This window comes from Micropterus dolomieu, linkage group LG07 (genome assembly GCF_021292245.1).
Source record: "Micropterus dolomieu isolate WLL.071019.BEF.003 ecotype Adirondacks linkage group LG07, ASM2129224v1, whole genome shotgun sequence".
Lineage (NCBI taxonomy): Eukaryota > Metazoa > Chordata > Actinopteri > Centrarchiformes > Centrarchidae > Micropterus > Micropterus dolomieu.
Window position 1 is genome coordinate 7,793,071 of NC_060156.1, and position 21,754 is coordinate 7,814,824.

The 21,754-nt window shown below is 40.1% G+C and overlaps 2 protein-coding genes across 2 annotated transcripts; one reads left to right on the forward strand and one right to left on the reverse strand.

Moving 5' to 3' along the window:
• Nucleotides 1-364: 364 nt before the first annotated feature.
• On the reverse strand, nt 365-6,380 carry chpfa (chondroitin polymerizing factor a). Its single transcript, XM_046054950.1, has 4 exons — nt 5,897-6,380; nt 4,394-4,958; nt 2,612-2,794; nt 365-1,796 (listed from the first exon to the last, which is right to left on the reverse strand). Exons 1-4 carry the CDS (start codon nt 6,184-6,186, stop codon nt 534-536), a joined length of 2,301 nt encoding a protein of 766 aa, XP_045910906.1. The 5' UTR covers nt 6,187-6,380; the 3' UTR covers nt 365-533.
• A 2,442-nt stretch (nt 6,381-8,822) lies between these two features.
• On the forward strand, nt 8,823-21,116 carry LOC123973399 (pyridoxal kinase-like). Its single transcript, XM_046053382.1, has 11 exons — nt 8,823-9,074; nt 10,090-10,144; nt 16,121-16,225; nt 16,421-16,504; nt 16,839-16,873; nt 17,176-17,261; nt 17,489-17,534; nt 17,634-17,745; nt 17,956-18,092; nt 18,202-18,268; nt 18,707-21,116. Exons 1-11 carry the CDS (start codon nt 8,994-8,996, stop codon nt 18,832-18,834), a joined length of 936 nt encoding a protein of 311 aa, XP_045909338.1. The 5' UTR covers nt 8,823-8,993; the 3' UTR covers nt 18,835-21,116.
• Nucleotides 21,117-21,754: the final 638 nt, after the last annotated feature.

Sequence of the window (21,754 nt, forward strand, 5' to 3'; positions counted from 1 at the left end):
GTAAAACTATCAGCAGCTGTACTCATCACATCATCTCAAATTAGTCTATTGTATGCTACTTCCCCAGCACAAAACGGTCAAAAGGAAGATCTTTCTTTCAGGAATTTATGGACCTAATCCCAATGAAAATTGAATTACACTGGACACGTGGAGAGAAAGACAACTCCATTGGGTTATCTATGTAGCCCAGTGTCCGCTGGAATGTGGACACCATATCAACTGGATAAGCCAGCACTATATCAGGGCTCTGCTAGTCTGAGTTTCTGCACCTAGTGGTCAAAAATAGCTCAACACAGCTTTCAGAATCGTCAGAGCAGCAAAAACATTTGGTTCTAGCAACTCATCTGTATGGACAAGTGTTGTAAACATTTAAGAAAAAGGTTTAATTGGGAATGTACTGCATTCATTTTTTCCAAACTAGCCAAGAACTCTAACAAACCAAATAACCATTGATGCACATTGAAAGATGGAGAATGTCAGGCAGGGTCACAGATGTAACCCTTGAAGCCCTTGACATGGGTTGTGTGGTGGTTTCAAGTGCTGTTTCCTTGTTCTTGCTCAAACAGCAGCATGGCGAGCTGGGAGCGGGAACCGAGACCTTCCAAGTTGCTCTGAACACATCTGTGATAGATGTCTTCACTAAGCCGCGGGTTGCAGTCTTGGTAGCTGTACTGCTGGTGCAATGCTGGCTCCACTGCCCTGAATACATGCAGACCCGAATACTTGACGAACATGTCGTAGATGTCCAGGGTCTCGAGAATCTCCTCATTCTCCTGGACGTCTGCCACCATTCGCGCACGTGTTGCCATGTAGTCAGAGTTGTAAAAACATGCTTCTTCAAATGACCTAATGTCAAAATGGCCTGCTTCCTTAACCATATCGACTGTGGCCGGACGCTGCTGGTTGTGGTAGGCCACATCAGGGTTATAATCCTGGAAATGGATGGGGAAGAATACCTGCCAGTTGTTAATGGAATTCATGCGACAGCGGTTCAGAAATTCTGAATTGACGTTTGTGTTGACCTTAGCCAAGAAGAACAGCGTGTCAACCGGGTGCTTCTTCGAGATGATGTCCATGAATTTGATCTGGGATGGTGTTTCCGTCTTGACACTTATCCATGGGATTTTTACTGTAGGGTATTTGCGTTCATAAGCATTTATCTGAGTTTTCACGCTGGCAAATATATCATTCTGGCTAACTTGCTGTGCCTCTACTGGGTCATAAATAAACAAGAATGTTAGGATGGCATTTTCACTGGTCTCAAAAGCATTTGCACTAAAGACTTCCAGGAAATGGTTGACATAGCTCCGGTCCTGCAGACTAAGAGGTATAATGATGTGAACCCTTGTGGCTTCAGTGACATAGGGCATGGGAATGATCTCAATTCGACTCAAAGGTCGCACCAGATGAACCCGCTTGCCGATGGATTGGCTGTGACCTTTTTGGTTGACCGCCTCCAGCTGAAGGTCCAAGGTGTACTCCATGCCCCTGACCGGGTCGAAGCGCCTGTAGCCATTAATCAGCTGCTGCTTCTTCAGGTGGAGGACAGGCTTGTACTTCTTGTTTAGCTCTCCTATGGCTATGTCAATGACATCAGCCACATCCATGCGGTCAACGCCGCGCAGTTCACACTTTGGAGAGCCATCGATACAGGAATAAATCTCCTCCTCTGTAAAGTATTCCCATTTCAGAACTTCGAACCGGGATTTCGGCTCAAAAGGTGGATTGATCCCCACAGGCCACTGGGCGGTCCGGTTGCCCTCAAAAGCAACCACACTCACATTCTTTATTTCTGCCTGCGGAAACATAAGAAGTGTTCTGACAGACATCTAGACAATTCAAACAACTAATAACACTAAAAATTTTAACCTACAATAGAGCTAAGCAAAGAGAAGACAGGTTTTTAGTTTCGACTGAGCCTTGGGTGATTTACAGTAGGGTATTTCCAATTGGCTCGCTTATCAACGATTGAAGGGATGATCAGCGATGGTTTTTTCATGCGCCGATATTAAGGCAATTTTACCTAACTCACTATCAGAACTAAGAAGACATGAAAACAGTCTCTAGAATCTGCACCACACTGCAGTGTTTCCCAATTATTGATTTGAACGCCCCATACTGTTTAATATGAGTAAAATCATAAGTCATTGTGGAGCTGCGCGCAGCGCCAAATGTCTCTGGCAGTGCACAGATTCACTCTAACTCTAACTCTGAGAAGTTAGTCTATCTATTTTCTTAACACAACGCTGTCAGTATTGGAGACGGATATGTTAACATTAGATTACAGCTGGGTGTGAGATTGACACGGCTGTACATAGCGGCTATCGATTGCAATCTTCTTCTCCCTGCCGCGGGTGCGTGGCGCCACAGTAACGTGGCAATTCTGTGGGAAACACTGTACTGTGCATTTACAGATGCTTCTGATGGTTTCTCTTAAAGATAATCAGCCTGTTTCTTCCATGCTGGCATTTCACTGACTTGCTGCAACTTAACACCGCTCCCTGGTCATTAGATCGTCAATTGGTGATTTCAAGTAGCCATGATCAGACGATATCAAAATAGAGACGATCTCCCAACCCTAATTTACAGTAACACTTGAAAATCAGCTTACCTGCAGTGTCGCAATCTCATCGTAAGTCTTCTGGAGCTCAATCTCAGTGAAGTATCTGTGCAGCCTGTACATCTGCTCAGGGTCAGACACTGGATGGACAGTCAGAGCTTTCTTGAACTGTTCACTCTGCTCTTTACCAGGATCAGAGTTTTTTCCCAACTCATAATAGTGGTACTGAAGCCCCTGAGAAGAAACAGAGAGGTCTTTTCATGAGACATATCACGTCTGCCGTGACAGAAACATGACTAATGTTAAGCTGACTTGCAATGCTGTCCTACTTCCAAACAAACATTACACACTATCCAGGCAGCATCTTTGGCTCATCTCCACTGCAAACAGGCTGGTTTTGACCATAATTGTATAGTAAAGGGAAGACGGAGACTCATTTTGTAACAATAGGATGCTATTGTTGTACAACAGCTTTTTAGTGTCCATGTTTTGGTCATTTCAGGAACAAAATTTGTTCTGGGAATGTGGGGTTTAAGAGATTCTTTTTCTTAATTAATTTCACCACATTTATATCAATAAATTATGACCACTGCAGCATCGGGCTAAAAACTGTAGAATTTAAAGGTGAAACCAGATACTAATGCCTGAGACTGGCACCTGAATCCCACTTAAAGACGTTTAAGATGTAAACAGTAGTCACCTAAGGAGCTTGAGTGATTTAAAAAAAGTGAATCCGATTCCCGCTATTAACAGAACAAACAATGGCGACACTGCTTAACTCTGTCGCAAATGTTTGCCAACAGCTTACAGCTTGCAGCGGTACACTTAGTGAAGTATTGTCTGTCTCTAATGGTCATCAATGTTCTCTCTTAACAGAAGAATTCATGTCTGGCTCTGTTTTCAAGTTGCTTTCTTTTAACTCCCCCCTGCTTCTCTGCCTTATCTAGGGGCTCTGCTGGAGCTCTTCTGACTCAAGGCGCTTTAGTTAGTCATGCAAGTCACTCTCAACTGTGTAACAAGATGGTTTCCTCCACTGGGTCATGGCTAAGGAGGACAAAATGGAAGCAAATAAGTCCATTACAAAATATTAGCCTGCACATATGTTGTATACATTGTAAGGGCACATTTAAATTGAGAACATTCCAACAAAGTAATTTAATATGTTCACAAAGACCACAATCTTTAGTATGGTGTAAGCAAACTGAGCCGAATGCAACCAAACAATCACCTGAAAGGTCATTGGGACAGATCAGGGCTCCACAGAGCTTGTTTGACCTTAAATGCTAATGACATTACAGGAGCACAGCATGTTGACCCACAGGGGATTTTAACACCATTGAACCTAAGCAAGGTTGAAGTCAGCTCTACTCTGCTTGCCTGTTTACCTATTCCACACTGCTGCAGGAGCGGTGGAGAACAAAAAATGAAAGGCTAAAGGCTATTAGCGATCTACTCTGTAATATAAATACCACCTCTTTGCGAGCATGGTAATTAGTTTTATATAGCGGTATGTCAGTTTTCAGTGCTGTCCCAGAGGCATGGAGTGATTTCTGCCATGACAGTTTCGTTGTTTTGTCAAAGAGGCCCACTGCTGTAACCTGTCTCACTACTTTTCTAAACGACAGTCTGACAGCGTTTTTTTCCCCCCCTCTGTGGCTCCTCATTCATATCATCTATGATCTACCTCTTTCCGTTCCCTTTAAACATAAAAACATTCAGAAGCCGAGAAACTTTTATAGATTTTGAAAATGTATGCATTATTAAAAATGAGAGCTGTATGGTCTTAAGTAACTATTGTGATCATGTGTCCCCTCACCAATACACTTAACCTACCTCATATTCATTGACACAGTTTGTGTTGGTGTAATCAATGATGCATCTTCCGAGCCACTCATCGGGCCTTGCGCTCAGGATGTCATTCCTGCAGTTTTCCAGGAAGGGCTGGAGTCGGAGGAGCAAGGTACGTGACAGGATGTACCCGAACCCTCCGTTGCAGTACTTCCCTTCCATCTCTCCACCTATGAACTCCTCAGGGCTGCCCATGTAAAGCTCTCGATCCATACTCAGGTGCTCCACCAGGGCTTTGATCCTGTCGGCTTCTGTGTAGGCGTCATCTTGGACGAAGTAAAACCAGTCGTACTCATTAATGTAATGATCTAAAATGTGTCTGATATTCTGAAACATGTTCCATATTAGCCTCTCGTCCCCATGCGAGACGACAAACATGCCATGAGGGACTTTGCGGTTGCGCGTGCCGGTGAAGAAGACCACGGCGTCCAGGTGATGGCTAATGGTGCGATTGACAGCTACGCCCAGGGTGTTTATGGTGTTTTTTGATGTCAGGACCCCGACAAACAGACGCTCTCGCATCCCCAACTCTGTGCTTATGTATTTAGCCCTGAAAAAGACATGAGACAGCTTCTGAATAAGCTATTGACTAACAAAGAAAACAACATGAGCTCTTTGGAAAAGTAAACGTGCAAGAACATGAATTGTGATTCATCACCGCCACCACCACAACCCAACCTAACTTTTACTCTTTTACCATTATTGGCATGAATTACGCCTCTTCTTAAAACCTGTAACACTGTGTGGCTTGATAAATTAGCAAATGGAATGAAACTTAATCAGCAACTATTTCTTTCAAGCAAAAATGCCAAACATGTCCTAGCCCCAGCATCTCAATAAGGATTTGCTACTTTTCTTTGTCATACAGGATATAAATTTAAATATATTTGGGCTTTGAGCTGTTGGTCTGACAAATGAACACATCACTGGGCTCTGGGTGAACATTTTTCACCACTTTTTGATATTCCATACCCTAAACAAGAATTAATTTAAAAATCGAGAAAACAATCAATTTAAATTAATAATGAAAAATATCATTATTTACAGCCCTCTTATTGTACAAACCACTGCATGGCACAGGTTGCCAATGAAACCTGGACGGTGAAGCTCTAACCTCAGGAGAACTTTTGCAGGGGAATGTTAGCAGGCAGAAACCAGCAGAGGAAGAGGGGCTGTGGACAATTTGATCAAAGCCAATAACATCAGGGAGAGGGGAAAAAATTACTTCAGAATTAGTTTTGTTAATTCTAATTCATCACGTGGTCTGTGTAAAATCTTATACCCACATGACAACCAGTGACACCTGCACACCTAGCGTTACATGGACACAATGATTGATTTATCAGTCATTTACTGAGAATGAGCTGCACTGCGGCCTGCTGGACTGTAGCTTAAAATGATGTGTTCAATACAAGTATAAGCCTTATATAAACAGCCCACTTACAGAATGTGTTCACCAGTTACAGTAAATGGCCACACAACGCGTACCTGAAAACTTTCTTTGGGGCACTCTGTTGGACTTGTTTATATGGGACTATTCTTGGTTCAAAGTCTTCTTCGGACTCCATATCGTTGATAGTCGCAATGGAGTTGGGCTTTCGGGCTCCTTTGAGCTGTCCATCCTGCCCCACAGTCACATCATCGCCCTCCTTGCCGTCCAGGTAGCACGCTTCTTCCGTCCAGTTTACACTCAATAAACTCAGCGTGAACCCTAAAGAAATACCGATTACCACCGGGCCGAGCGACCGCAGGACAGAAATAAACGCAGGAAATCTCATCTTGTGCGTCGGCTCCTCTGTGGGACAGTCCCGCGTCGCTTCAAAGGCGTACGAACTGGCCTCTGGTCCGGGACAGGTCAACTATACATCAAGTCTGACGCGGGGAAGCCGTATCGACAATCAACTCACAAAATGATGTAGCTTCCTCCTTAAAATTTACCCAGGATTCTTACGTGTCAGTGTCGCGGTTACCTGGCTCCTCCCCGGCCAGACTTTAGCATCAGAGGCGGGACCAGTCCCAGGCTGAGCGGATGAGTTCAGGCTGCGCAGGGCGGATTTAAAAAGCGTTATAATTTCCTACTAATATTGTAACATAGATGCATCTTTCTGTGCAGTAGTTTTTATTTGCACCTCTCTTAGTATATAGGCTATATACAATTTTATATGTAAATATAGGAAATATAGTAATGCTAGAAAATATTTATTTACCATATAGACTGTATCATGTTGGCTACACTGAGCATCTTTGGCATAAAATGTCCCACATTATTAATAAAGTTCTTTTTCTACAATCTGTATGATTTCAGAATTTTTATTTTAACACATTTTTTTGTGCTTTTGCTGGCAGTCAGGTTTAGTTTACAGAGATAAAATGCTGTACCGTGGGTTGTTTTTTTTTTGTGTGTGCTCCTTGTGAATGATTAAAAAATAACACGGGCTTGTAAAACAGTTTGAATGTGATCACAAATACTGCAACCCTTTTCAGTGAATTTACTTTACATCACCCTATCCATATCACATTACTTTAGGATTTATTCAGAGTTGAGAATAAGTACTATTAGTGCGTTGGCACGAGTCTGTCTCATTTCTCAAGAACATCATTGTTAACGCACACAAGAAAAGTAATCAGTCAGCCTTGAGCTCAGCCTTCAGCTCAACCACCTGGCTCTGGCTGTTCTCTATCCGGCCTCTGTGCTGCTCACCCAGGTGTCAGGGGCAGTGTGCTTTGTGGTCTTTTTGAGTCCTCTTCTGAAACTCACTGCCCCTGATCTCACCTATCTCACTGAGACCTGAGCAGCATCAGGGTTGGCACGTTTATATAAAGTCTTCCCACTTCAGTTGGATAGGTGAATTGAGTGTTTGTGATTTTCAGTTTAAAGCCTAGGATGATTCAATTTGGTTGCTGTGCTGGTGTGATAATGCAGGGTGCTGCAGGCTGGTGATGTATGCTAACTTCTCACTGCTATGCACATACTGTGCCCATGTGTATGAACATAGGCTACATTTATAGACAGACAAACATATACATGAACCTAGTACCAAGGCTTATTTGACTCTAGTAAGCCTCATTTTAAGTAGGTCCATTTTTATGTCCTTCTCTGTAATATGCAACTAAAATTTTAATATAAAATGGAACCTCTCTTGGAATATTGTGTTTGTGCTTTACACCCTGTACTGTGTGTTGGCTTTTTTATTTCATTTACCCAGATACAAATCAAATCTTTGCTGTCTTGTGCCCTCTAGTGGTAACAAAACACTTATCTCAATTAATCTGAATTTGAATCACAAAGAGTTCAAATTGCTAAGAGAATACATGACAGTAAGTTGTCTTTTACATTTGGCCCAATACACAACTGAATACAATTAAATCTGTGCGTGGATTTTATTATTATTATTATTTGTAGTAGTAGTAGTATTGTTGTCAACTCAATTCTATTGTGAATCATTGTTTTTATTTTTTACAGGTGCTGTAATACCAACATTTTGTTAGAAATCAAGTATGACACAATGCCATTCACTCATAATCATCATCAAGATCAGATTTGTCATAGTTAAAAGTCATGGCCGCCTTCCTTTTATTGCCATAATGTCCTATTTCTGTGTGCACTACAATGCAGGTCCTGACGCAGATAAGAAATGTCTAAACTTTTCCTTTAAAATAAATTATTAAACATTTAACCAATTTGAATTGTTTAGAAACGTTTGTATTGTGCTCTATATGCTATGTAGGCCCATTACTCAACAAGGTTGTGTAAAGGAACATAGTGTAAAAGTAAAGGTCATAGTGTATGCATTGCACAATTAAAAAATATATATTAATTCAATAATCCATTCATTCATTTTATTTTTTTTATTTAACCTTTATTTTACCAGGAAAGAAATCCATTGATATTTTAAATCTCTTTTTCAAGGATGTCCAGGATGTCCTCATTGTCATTGCATCCCGAGATCACTCTCAACTCTTGAAAACAGAAAGCAAGATTCAATTTCACATAACAATGACTTGCCTCACTAACATAATGGTCCAGCTTGTAATAAAGGATCAGGTTCATAATTTTTCAAAATAGCCAGGTGTCTCTTTGTGTTACATGTAACTTTGGAAGATGTCCACTCGCACTGTGCAACACTGATGCCTCATATTAACTTCAGGTAAAATACGCGCAGTATTATATCCCCCATCACTGACATTGAAAGGGCGTTAAGATTGGATGTCTTAATGCACAGTATAAACAGGGGGTATGATTACAGCAAGCAAATCCTATTGCAATCTTCATATGGGCGCCTGACTGTTGTTTTAAGATGTGCAGAAACATGAAGTGAAGTTTTTTTTCCGGCATGTAGTTTGTTTTTCCCACATTCCTCATAAGCCTTTGAATGCATCACTTTAGGTGCCCTTACAGCTGCCTGAATAAAAACTGTCCATGTCAACTAGCAGCACCCTACACCGCATCTGCCCTTCAGTGTTGGAGTTAGTCCTCACATGCTAAGTTTCAGCGTGTCAGAGCCTCTACGCATTTTTAATGCAGCTTTAGGACTTCTCGCGTCTCTTGTCTGTGTTTTTAAACGCGCTCAGTGTAATTGCGGTAATGGAGTGTCGTGTTTTGTCCATTCAGAGTCATGTTGTTAGGGGATACGTGGGGAACAAGTCGGCAACATTCCCGCTGCAGGTGAGATCTGGCTCCATAAAACCTCTCAGCTCAGGCAACAAGACGGAGGAAAAACAGCACAAAACAGGGAAAGAAATAGATATGGAAATGCCTTTGGTACAGAGCCTGACTTCCTCATGTGTGAGAAGAGTCTGACATTTATTTTAACGTTATATCAAGGACGTGTTCTGACCTGGCGAAACATCTGAGGCCGTTCTTCAATTGTTTTGAATTTCCCCACTAATGGCTGTAAAGTTAAAACGCCAGACTATCCTCAAGCTCAATGAAAAATGTGCTGGAGGATGACGGCGCAAAAGCCACTTTTCAATTAGAAATTTGAGAGTTAAGTGTCCAGTTATTTCCGCTCCTTACACACTAACATACTGTAGCCACAGGTAGCAAGCAGTGCGAGCTGCTTTAAATGTCATCTTTTGCATGCAGAGGCAATACGAATTTTACATTATAGCTGAAAGCTATGAGAGCACACGTGAAGATTTTTAGATTTCATTTTCCACTCTAGGCAGCCATTGGTTTCTTTTGATTTCCGTATCAGTCAAGTGACTTACCACAAATCAGTTATTTTGAAAGCATGTGTGTGTCATTCGCGTTATGTCAGTGTTGCATTTGAATTGTGTTTTTAAATTGCCCCCATGTGAAAGTGATTTTTAAAAATAAAAATCACTTTCACAAAGTAGATTCATTTAGAGTCAAGTAGAGTCATTATGGTCCTTGTCGCAAACCACAGAAATGGCCGTTTTAATTGCAGGAGAACGCATTCAGAAACTAAAGCATTATATAGGCTAACAGTGTCAAAATGTACTGTGATGTTATATGAAATGTACTAAAACCTATCAATATAAAAATGTGTGTATATATATATAACTGAGTCTGTTTTAAAAAAAAAAAAAAAAAAATAGCAGCTCTTGGTAGTAATTCACCACACTGTTTCCATAGTACAGTGAAACACAAGCTTATCTAAACAGTCTTTGTCCTCTGTATAAACAGCTGCTTCAGTATTTTTTTTTTTCTCTCTCAGGTGCTGGGCTTTGAAGTGGACTCTATCAACTCTGTGCAGTTCTCCAATCACACAGGTTGGCTAAGTGTTTTTAAATTGCCCCCATGTGAAAGTGATTTTTAAAAACAAATCACTTTCACAAAGTAGATTCATTTTCCACTTTCTTAAAGCTGGGGTAGGTGATGTTGGAGAAACCAGCAAGAGACAGATGTTTTTTTTTAAATATCCAATCACCAAACGCATTTAGTGTGAGTGCAGGTAGGTTAGCCAGTCATTTCATGTGAAATTTACTCTTGTTTTTTTTATCCAAAGTGACTTACAATTGCTATACAGTTTATGCCAGAGGTCACACCCCTCTAGAGCAACTAGGGCTTGCACAGTGAAGTGTCTCAGTGGGGGATTGAGCCCAGGTCTTTGACACCAAAGGCAGGCGTCTTATCCATTGCGCCATCACCACCCCATGACTGGGTGTGCTTATTTACAGTGGGGAGAACAAGTATTTGATACACTGCTGATTTTGCAGGTTTTCCCACTTACAAAGCATGTAGAGGTCCAATTTTTATCATAGGTACACTTCAACTGAGAGAGACGGAATCTAAAACAAAAATCCAGAAAATCACATTGTATGATTTTTAAATAATTAATTTGCATTTTATGACATAAGTATTTGATAAATCAGAAAAGCAGAACTTAGTATTTGGTACAGAAACCTTTGTTTGCAATTACAGAGATTTGTACGTTTTCTGTAGTTCTTGACCAGGTTTGCACACACTGCAGCAGGGATTTTGGTCCACTCCTCCATACAGACCTTCTCCAGATCCTTCAGGTTTCAGGGCTGTCGTTGGGCAATACAGACTTCCAGCTCCCTCCAAAGATTTTCTATTGGGTTCAGGTCTGGAGACCGGCTAGGCCACTCCAGGACCTTGAGATGCTTAGTTGCCCTGGCTGTGTGTTTCGGGTCGTTGTCATGCTGGAAGACCCAGCCACGACCCATTTCAATGCTCTTACTAAGGGAAGGAGGTTGTTGGCCAAGATCTCGCGATACATGGCCCCATTCTCCCCTCAATACGGTGCAGTCGTCTTGTCCCCTTTTGCAGAAAAGCATCCCCAAAGAATGATGTTTCCACCTCCATGCTTCACGGTTGGGATGGTGTTCTTGGGATTGTACTCCTCCTTCTTCCTCCTCCAAACACGGCGAGTGGAGTTTAGACCATAAAGCTCTGTTTTTGTCTGATCAGACCACATGACCTTCTTCCTTTCCTCCTCTGGATCATCCAGATGGTCATTGGCAAACTTCAGATGGGCCTGGACATGCGCAGGCATATCCAGGCCCATCTGAATGAGCAGGGGGACCTTGCATGCGCTGCAGGATTTTAATCCACGACGGCGTAGTATGTTACTAATGGTTTTCTTTGAGACTGTGGTCCCAGCTCTCTTCAGGTCATTGACCAGGTCCTGTCGTGTAGTTCTGGGCTGATCCCTCACCTTTCTCATGATCATTGATACCCCACGAGGTGAGATCTTGCATGGCGCCCCAGACCGAGGGAGACTGACAGCCATATTGAACTTCTTCCATTTTCTGATAATTGCGCCAACAGTTGTTGCCTTTTCACCAAGCTGCTTGCCTATTGTCCTGTAGCCCATCCCAGCCTTGTGCAGGTCTACAATTTTATCCCTGATGTCCTTACACAGCTCTCTGGTCTTGGCCATTGTGGAGAGGTTGGAGTCTGTTTGAGTGTGTGGATAGGTGTCTTTTATACAGGTAACAAGTTCAAACAGGTGTGGTTAATACAGGTAATGAGTGGAGAACAGGAGGGTTTCTTAAAGAAGAACTAACAGGTCTGTGAGAGCTGGAATTCTTACTGGTTGGTAGGTGATCAAATACTTATGTCATGCAATAAAATGCAAATTAATTATTTAATAATCATACAATGTGATTTTCTGGATTTTTGTTTTAGATTCCGTCTCTCACAGTTGAAGTGTACCTATGATAAAAATTACAGACCTCTACATGCTTTAGAAGTAGGAAAACCTACAAAATCAGCAGTGTATCAAATACTTGTTCTCCCCACTGTACAGTCCTGTGACAGCCACAGACCTGGATTGTTTATTCTTTTTTGTGTCTGTAGCATTTGATTTATGCTACGATACAATATGATTGCTCTCGGGATGTAAAAAGAATTTCAACAAATCTAACATAAATTGCTTCTAATATAAATTGCCACCCCAGCTTTAACAACTTGAACCTTTTATCTTTTTATACAAATATTAGGCTATGGATTTTTGTTGTTGTTTGTGTAGTACATAGAGTGACAGTGCAACAAAACAATGAAGTCCCTTCCCAAAAGACAATGCTGGTTTCAAAAAATCTTCATCTTTGGAAATGATTTCCTTTGACTCCACTGTGTTTTTATTTTTTTTTATATAATTGGGTGGCTAAGATGTGAGGTAAAAGGTGTTAAAGTACAGAGTTAATCATCAAAGTTATTGTACTTTGCCTTGTTAGTATATGTGGGAGGAAAAAACCCTCAGACCAGGCCAGAGGCCTTATGGGTTCTCACTCTCACATTTAGTAATCTTCTCAATCACTTCTTAACTCAGTGTGAACTGTTGTCCTTTCAGTGTAGATTGTATTGATTGGGTCCTATAGTAAGACCCACCATCTCCACCTTCACATCCACACTTAATCACAATTAAAACAATAGTGAAATTTACCCCACAAGAATTCAGTATGAAAATAAAGACTTAAAGGAGACCTATTGTATTGCATTTCCAGTCCTATATTGTTGTTCTGTGACTTATTTATAGCAGCTTTGCATGATTCAAAGTTTTAAAAAAAATCATTTTCTATCTTATACTGGCCCTTCAGGGAGGCCTTCATTTCAGCCTCTGTCTGAAACAAGCTGTAAATGTCTCTTTAAGACCCCCCTCTCAAAGCCCACTGTTTGGCCAAGACCTGAAGCATGTTACCAGGACAAAACGTAGCAAAATGACTTCTATAACGGAAGCAGAGTTGCCTCGAACACCCGGTTGTGTATGCAAGCACACTGCATTTTCCTGCCTTTTTACAGGATAAGTTTGTGTTTACAAACTTTTGTGAACACAACTGATAAGTTTGTGTTTGGGTAACACCTGTGACACGCCCACCAAACGGAAGAAAACATACCTCGAAGCTCGTTGCAGAAGGTTGCACAATGTTGCAAGGAAACATGTCGTTTAATCCGAAAACGTTGCAAACGGGTGCAAAACGTTTTGAGATTAAACTCGCCCCAGGCTGTTGTTGCCACTGAGCGGTACAGACAGGCTGAGAGTAGCTGTGCGGAGCTAATGACCATGTATGGAATACCGGCTTTATCTAGCTATGGACTATTGGAGCCATTAGTAGAAAAAGCTATTTCAGACAGAGCGTTCGGAACAGGAGGAAATCTGAGGTTTTTGCTCACAGAACTTTCTTTTAAATACTTTTGCCTCATTATTTGAAGCTCTGGCCATGTTTAACATGAACATCCAACATTGTAAAGCCCTGGATATACTTTCTTTTTTTAAAAGACGTAGGCATAGATGGGCATCGGCAACGCAATCTGCATTGTTCACATACCCTGGCCTTAACATTGTATATAAAACCCTGGAAATACTTGCTTTTAACTACCAACCGCCATTAAACGCAAAACAAGAAGCAGGTCAGTAGCAGATTTAAGAAAAGGGAGATTTATGGCGGGATGTTTACAATAAAACTCCTGGAGCTAGTCCGCAATTATCGAGATGATGTCTCATTAAAATCATAACCTGCTCGAGTGTCGCTATGTTTGGTTTGTTTACGATGTTCAAATTCGGAGGTTGTCGGCGAGGGATGATCTGGTCCTGGTCTGCCCCCTTCAGGTACACGCAACGTACGCAGGCAAGTATGTGAACCATGGCGTTTGCGTCACCGACGCCTGTCTACGTCCATGCATTGTTATAAAAGCAAGTATATCCAGGGCTTTAGTTATAAAATATAGTTTTCCTTTAAAGCAGCATTGAATAGATTTTGGTATTAGCAAAACATATATGCATAAGAATATTACAGAACATCTACGCAGGCATTCGTGTGCTGATATTTTTTTTTATTTTTTTTTTCCAATGGCTAATAATCAAACAATGGTCAATAACCATCTTAAACATCAGTAATATTCAAATCTTAAACATATCCAAACATGTTTAAACAAAATACAAATTATTTAACACATACAAATATTTGGATGAGCTTTGTATGCATGCTTTATGACTACGTTAAATACAATCTTTTTGTTCATCTGTCTGGTTTAGAGGAGGGGATTAAGGTACTGTGTTTTACTCAAAGTTTGTTTTCTAAGAACCTCAGTTCATCTTCTTTCTCAGTTAACTCCAAATGTAGATTGGGTGTAACTGTGGGAGTGTGTTGCTTAGTGTGAAAACTGTCTTGTAGTAGTAATAATAATTTTATTTATAGGCGCCTTTCTGAACACTCAAGGTCACCTCTCAAAACATAATAAAACAGTACAGCAATAAATTGATAAAATGAACAACTATAATTACAGTGCATAAAATCAGGGTGCATAACTGTAAACATAGATTGCTGTGACCTGATAAATAGTGATCATGTGGAATATGCCACTTTAAAAAGATGTGTTTTCAGGCGGGATTTAAAAATGAAAAGCAAGTCATTGTTGACGATGTCTGTTTAATCTTTTTAAAGGACATTTGATGCAAAGACCTCTATTAGAAAAGTGTAAAATATGAATATAAGTGTGATTTTCTTTCTTTAAACTTAGTTTGTAAGGAATAAAATCTACAATTAACCTTCCAAACAAAAGCATAGCATACGTCATACTGAGTCTAACAATGGGGACCAATTACTGGGTAACACAACAACTAACTAAAGAACTACATAGATATACGTACATACAGATAATACTCATTACTAGAAAGGTCTATATGACAAAATTAATATAATTTAGTTATTTTTTAAATTTTGTACTAGAAATGTCAATGTCAAAAAAACCTTTGTAAAATACCTTTCTGTAGCTGTTGTTGCTGCTGTGTAAATGATAAAAAGGTACTTGGATGTCCAGCCAGAAATTATTTCCTCTGGCTGTATTAATCAACATCTTTATAATGAAGCATATCTGTGGGATAATGATAGCCATTTGTGCAGTGGAACAGTAAAAAGGTTGCCCTGCCTTTTGCATCATTAAGGAAAACAACATGAAACTGTATTTCTTAAGTTGAAACTTGGTTGGCTGAACCACCTGCAGAGAGGGATAGGATTATAATCGGGGATTCATGTGCCAAAGCATGTGAAGAATGTGCTTTCACCACAGGAGCAGGAGACATTTTCTCAAAACACTTTAAATCAGTATATACATCTGCTCTTCTGTAAGAGGAAACTGGCCAGTGTTGAGCATTTGGACACTTTACTAGTGTAGACTGCAATCCTACTTTGAGTATGTGTAAACAACATTAATATTCAGAAACTGCAGAGAAAGCATTCATGTAGAGCTTTCCCTCTAACCACAGCACATGCCTCTACTTGGCCTCCAGCTTTCTGTTAAGTCCTCACTGCAGGAGGTGCCTCCGCTGGCTCGGGGTCAGGTTTGGGCTCTGTGTGAACTCTTGTGTTTCTGAAGAATATACCAAAGTGTGTTTGTGTGTCCAATTATTTGCAGTAAGAACAGCTTGTGAGGGTGTAATCTAGGTTAATGGTGAGACCAGACAAAGAAAGGGGGAAGCTGCCAGCCAGGAAACAGGCAAATCATTCAGTCAGTGCGGGAACCCCGTTTGGCCCGGGACACCGCAGAGAGGAGAGGGACCTCAGTAGAGGGAGCTGGGGGGATGGGAAGACAGAGCATGAAAACGCTTTGATTCACAGCGGTGCTAATAAAATATTACATGTATGTTTTCCTGGGTTTAAGTAGTGCAAAAGTATCACGATACCCCATGGATCCTCAAAGTCTTGTAAAACATCTTGACTTTTTGTTTTCCACAGAGATTTGTCTTGTAATTCTGAATCTCCACTCTCCCTCTTGAATCCTAGGCTACGCCCACTGGAAAGGGCAAGTACTGACCGCAGAGGAGCTCAATGTGCTATATGAGGGCATTAAGCTCAATAAGGTGAACCACTATGACTACATCCTCACAGGTGAGTCTCTGAGCAGTGTATACTTGTAAAGAAATGTGGATGTGAGGAAGCCCCAACATGGTGGCATGGACCTTGAGCAGCTACATTTTATGGCGGCTGTGTTTTGCCCTATATCAGAAGACACTGAATTCTTCTCCAACAGCAGCCTCCGTAGGACATTTTCTCTTCATTGTCATTACACTTTCATCTCCCAAGGGTACAGCAGGGACACGTCCTTCCTGGAGACAGTGGTTGATATTATTCAGGAGCTGAAGGACGCCAATCCCAGCCTGGTATATGGTGAGTGTACACTGTAAGATTCACATTTCAAATTGGAGTAGTGGATGAATATGGGTTAGTCGATGGACAAAAGTACTATTCGATCAATCTTTACAAGGGAAAATACCAAAGATTCCCTAATTGTAGCTTCTCCTTTGTGACAATTGGCTGCTTTTCTTTGTATTAAGTGATTGTAAACTGCATATCTGTGGGGTTTCAACTGTTGGTCTGATCAAATGAATAAATTGATGACATCTCTGACATGTAATAGATCAAACAGTTAATCGATAATGTAAATAATCATTAGTTACAGCCCTAGATGAGTCCAAAGCTTAACTTGTTTTTTGTTTTCCAGTTTGTGATCCTGTTATGGGAGACCACGGTGCTATGGTAAGCATCCAATTCTCCTTGATCATCTTTTTTAATACATTCTTTTCCTGCACACCATTCATAAAATGTACTTAAAATTTAGAACTAACACTAAAATGTATACAATATTTAGTCTATGCAACTAACTGTAGCAAAATCATCTTCTGTCTTTCATTCATATTATAATAAATTTGTTTTTATTTTGGAAAATCCATCATTCTGAAAAAGTAGGTGTCAGTTGCAAGGAGGTTAAAAACTGCATGGAAACCCAGTTTTAAACAAGTGGAATAAAATGGTTTTTTTTTTTTTTCTGTCTGTTTCAGTACGTTCCAGAGTACCTGCTGCCAGTCTACAGGGACAAAGTAGTGCCTTTGGCCGACATCCTCACTCCCAACCAGTTTGAAGCAGAGTGAGTGCACTTCCAATGATCAGAAACAAAATTAATTGTGGAGAATACAAGTTTTCCATGAAAGCCAGCCTGTAAAAAAAAAAAAAAAAAAGAATTGGGGGACTAATTTAGCATTAGTAGCTAATAGGGAGATAATGTTGAGTAAATGTTTTATTATGTGGGTGAGGGAAAGAGTATGTGTCTTCCTCTCATTGGTACATCTGTGACTAGTGCCCTTCTTCATGCAGGTTATTAACTGGAAGAAAAATCAACAAGGAGGAAGACGCTTTAGAGGTGAGTATTGCACGTATTTGTCATTGTGCTGTTTCTAATTTAGTACCTGACACCAGAAAGTACAAAGCTTGAACAAATGGGACCCCTCCTACTCTCCAGGTGATGGACTTGCTTCATAAAATGGGTCCAGAGACTGTGGTCCTCACTAGTACAGACCTGCCTTCGAAACATGGGGACCAGTTCCTGGTGGCCCTCGGGAGCCAAAAAATTGGTAAAGTGCCAGACCAACTTTCTCCGGACAGAACGTTTATTTACTGCTGTTTAGAAGACATTTTGAGATGTAACTCTTTATTTTTTTATTTCTGGTGGAGGAATGTTTACATCATTACATGCAAGGCCACACATTAGTGATCATTGGGGATTTGATGCTCTTGTCTAGTGCAGTAGTTGTTTATCACCACCCTGTGTGTCCTCACTGTAGTGAAACCAGATGGGACCAACACCAGTCAGAAGATCTGCATGGACATCCCTAAAGTAGATGCTGCATTTGTGGGGACAGGAGACCTGTTTGCTGCCTTGTTGCTAGCCTGGACTCACCATCACCCCAACGACCTGAAGGCCAGCAATACACTTTTGACTTTTCACTCAAAAAGCTGATGGAATCTGGTCTAATTATGTTGCCACACCGCTTAATAAATAAATTCCAATTTCCTCCTGTCTTCCACAGACTGCCTGTGAAAAGACTGTTTCAGTCATGCACCATGTCATTAAGAGGACCATTACTTACGCCAATGGTAGGTTTTTGTGTTTATTGACTTCTGCTTGTCATGTGGTCTCTCTGCTTAATCTTGAAGTTGTTTGCTTGAAATAAAGGAATACTGTTTGCTCCCTGTTGCTGTTGATACTATAGTTAGACACCATACAATAGCAATATGTCAGCCAGTAGTGTGCATCATGTAGGGGCCACAGGCATTATCTTATTAAAACAATTATTGAGATACACAACTTAGTTTATTAAATTACTCTACAGATTTGGTTTTGCTAGTGTTAGGTATTGAGTAAAAGTGAATTGCATGTAGACTGAGGCACACAAGTAATGTCACAACTGGTTCTCTTATGATTACATGTAAAAAGGCACAATAGGATTAACAGCCTTAGCGTTCACTGAGACAAGAATTGACTGCTACGTGGACCAGTCCAAAAAACTGCTCTTCTTCTCATCTCTATTTCAGAGATGGCCGGACCTGGGAAAAGGCCCAGTTCCGCACAACTGGAGCTGAGGATGGTTCAGAGCAAAGCTGACATCGAGAATCCTGCCATTGTAGTGGAGGCTAAGGTTGTACAGAAGTCCTCACACTGAAGACAACGTAACGTTTTCACGAACATTTACATCGTGCTGGTACAAATCTGCTTCAGATCTGGGCGGTGCGCCAGACTATTGTAGGATTTTCACATCAAAGACTGTCACGTGTCTCTGCCTTACAGAATCTCTGGGAAAGAGAACTATGTTTTCATGAGAGGAGTCAGCAGGATTTGCTGTACATGTACATTCTGCTCACAAACACTGGAACCACTGCCATATGTGTCTGTGCTATGGCCTTTGTAGACATCATCTACAACGGTCTATTAGGGCCACTGTAGGTTTAAAAAAAATAAAATAAAAAAAATATGAGAGGGTGTTAATATTCCCCAAAAAAACTCTCCAAGATTAAAGTCATAAATCTGAAGAAAAAACATTGATTTTCTCTGAGATTAAAGAGGTAAATTTACAAGAGAAAAAAATATTCTGAGATTATAAAGTCATACATTTGCTAGAAAAAAAATAATAAATTCAAATGTGCTTATATTATTAAAGGCTCTGTACTCTTTTAAAAGCAGGGTATGCAGATGTTAATAAAACAGCAGTCAGATACGTCTACTTACACCAAACAGTATTATGATGAGATGATGTGACACATTTCATGTGGCTTTGTTGCAGTCTCTCATATTTGCCTAATTTTCCCCAATTATTTCTAATAGATTTACCACTTTAATCTCGGAAATTAAGTTTGTCTCCGAATATTACCCCCTACCCCAGCTCTGTAATTTTTAAATGTTTTATGTACAAAGGCCCTAATATTCCATTGTACAGCATCTGCCCTTCAAAACAAAAAAAGAACAGTAGCCAACTATGTTTAGTTTTTAATATAGTGTAACTGTACTTGAATCCCCATTAACATTGTGAAAATAATTTCTTGCTGTAAAGCAACTCCTCTCAATTTAACTGAATAGAAAATTCCACAAAACCAGTGATGCATGCTTGACCATGCCTCTACTTGTTTTGGCTTTGATCGTAGGTAAGGACTAGTCCTATGTACTTAGTGTGTTGCTCACAACACATGATAAGCACATCATTATACTGTCTAAATATATCAAAACATAATGCGTTTCAGATTCACAAGGCATTTTATTACATAGTGTGTTTTCTGAAATGAATATTAAAAAATAGGTATGAATGCATGCAGTGTGCTTATAATGCACTTTGGTGTTTTATCATGCACTTTAAAAGCAGAATGAGTAGGATTTGTTGATTGCGATTTCTAAACACAACATTCAAAGTTCAGCCTATACATGGAAAAGACAATACTTAAGCAAGCTAGCTAAGTTAACCTCAGGCACCCACCTGTCCAACAGAAAACGGGTCAACTCGTCATCAGTCTTCATCCACCATCCTCTCCTTCAGTGCTCGCCAGCGGGTTAAAGCCAACGCCAGATTCACTCTAGTTTTGGAACAAACTTTGTCCGCTTAGCATTACTCCTTTCTATATTTGTTTATTTTAGTGTTGTCTGTTTGTAGCTTGCTCTTGGTGCTTAAGATCTGTCACCTGGGCTACCTCTTTATCCCGCTGTCACACTGTGCGCGCTGTTGGTGGCTGAGGGCTACACACCCACTACCCAAAGGCTGACACTCATAAATGTCCTGAACACAATAACATAAGAAAATATAAGGCAGAGGGCATGGACTCTGAAGATATCTCAGACATACACCACCACACACTTCTAATGGGTCATAAGTGATGAAAATCGTACTCATTCTGCCTTTAAGTAAGGTACCACCTTAAGATGCATTAAGTCCTAAGATGTACATTGAGACTCCCACAAAATGTCAAACATTTTATGAAATTAAAATGTAGTCTATACAGTTTCATTACGCCAATTGGTTTTGCTTTGAACAAATTATAACTTGTGATAAGTGATGATCACGATAATAGTTGATGTCTAACATTGTTCTTTTAATCAATTTTCTGAAAAAGATTTTTTCAATTGTGCATTGAACTAGTGGATTATAAAATGTTAGCTCCATGTCTTAAACATCTCAAATTGAGGTATTTGCACAGATAATCTTTAGTACATTTACTAATGATCATTGTTTTACATTTTTGACTGTTGTCATATCTCAACAAAAGAGTCTGTATGAGAGACCATGCTGTATAATAGCCTTAAAAGGATTAGGGGGGAAAAAAACATCGGTTATGAATGTAGTGTACCAATGTAAGAGTTGATCCTCACACAAATGTTAGAAATGTCAAGTGCCCATCCTTGAGCTAATGCTCTGATATAGATCAATAGAAGAAATAATAAATTATAATTATTTTACTGAAACTGTGTTTTGATTTTATTATTTACTTATTGCTAGGTTGCATGATGAGACTTCCAAGCGTGTGATATCTTTCTACTGATACCTTTTTTCTGTTAGATAGACTGATTATCCTCAGATAAGTACAGTTTGAAAAGAGGTAATGTTGACAGGGAATGAGATTTTTTTATTATTTTTTTAATTGTCTAGATTTACACTGAATACAGAGATGTAAAGTGCAGTTAATTCATGCAAACAAGTAGGTACAATTTAACCTGTAAACTTCAGTTATCACTAAATTGTCCTTCAGAATAAATGTAAAAATATTTAATGGCATTTGATCTTATTCATATATTGCAAGCAGGATAAATGAGAAATCAGATATGGTGCTTTTAATTTGAAAGAGTACAGAAATAAGAGGGGGAAAAAAGAAGAAAGACAAAGAAGTCAGCTGCCAACTACCTACTGTACTGTGTGATTACAGCCAGGTGACAGCTCTGTTTTGCCAACACTAATCCACACCATGTATAGCCAGCATTAACCCAAATAACCAGACAGCACAGTATGTCAGCCCAACTGTAAACTGAATACAGTTAGCAAAGATAGGATAACACATCTATTTGTGGGCTCTATCTACAAGGTAACCTCAATGAGAAATTCCAGG

Excerpts from the sequence above, each read along its gene's own strand:
- LOC123973399 (XM_046053382.1), top strand. The coding sequence starts at position 8,994 with ATGGAGTGTCGTGTTTTGTCCATTCAGAGTCATGTTGTTAGGGGATAC. Across the intron at positions 10,145-16,120 it reads GCAGTTCTCCAATCACACAG|GCTACGCCCACTGGAAAGGG; the intron begins GTTGGCTAAGTG and ends CTTGAATCCTAG. Across the intron at positions 16,505-16,838 it reads CAATCCCAGCCTGGTATATG|TTTGTGATCCTGTTATGGGA; the intron begins GTGAGTGTACAC and ends TTTGTTTTCCAG.
- chpfa (XM_046054950.1), bottom strand. The coding sequence starts at position 6,186 with ATGAGATTTCCTGCGTTTATTTCTGTCCTGCGGTCGCTCGGCCCGGTG. Across the intron at positions 2,795-4,393 it reads ACTGTGTCAATGAATATGAG|GGGCTTCAGTACCACTATTA; the intron begins GTAGGTTAAGTG and ends GTTTCTTCTCAG. Across the intron at positions 1,797-2,611 it reads ATGAGATTGCGACACTGCAG|GCAGAAATAAAGAATGTGAG; the intron begins GTAAGCTGATTT and ends ATGTTTCCGCAG.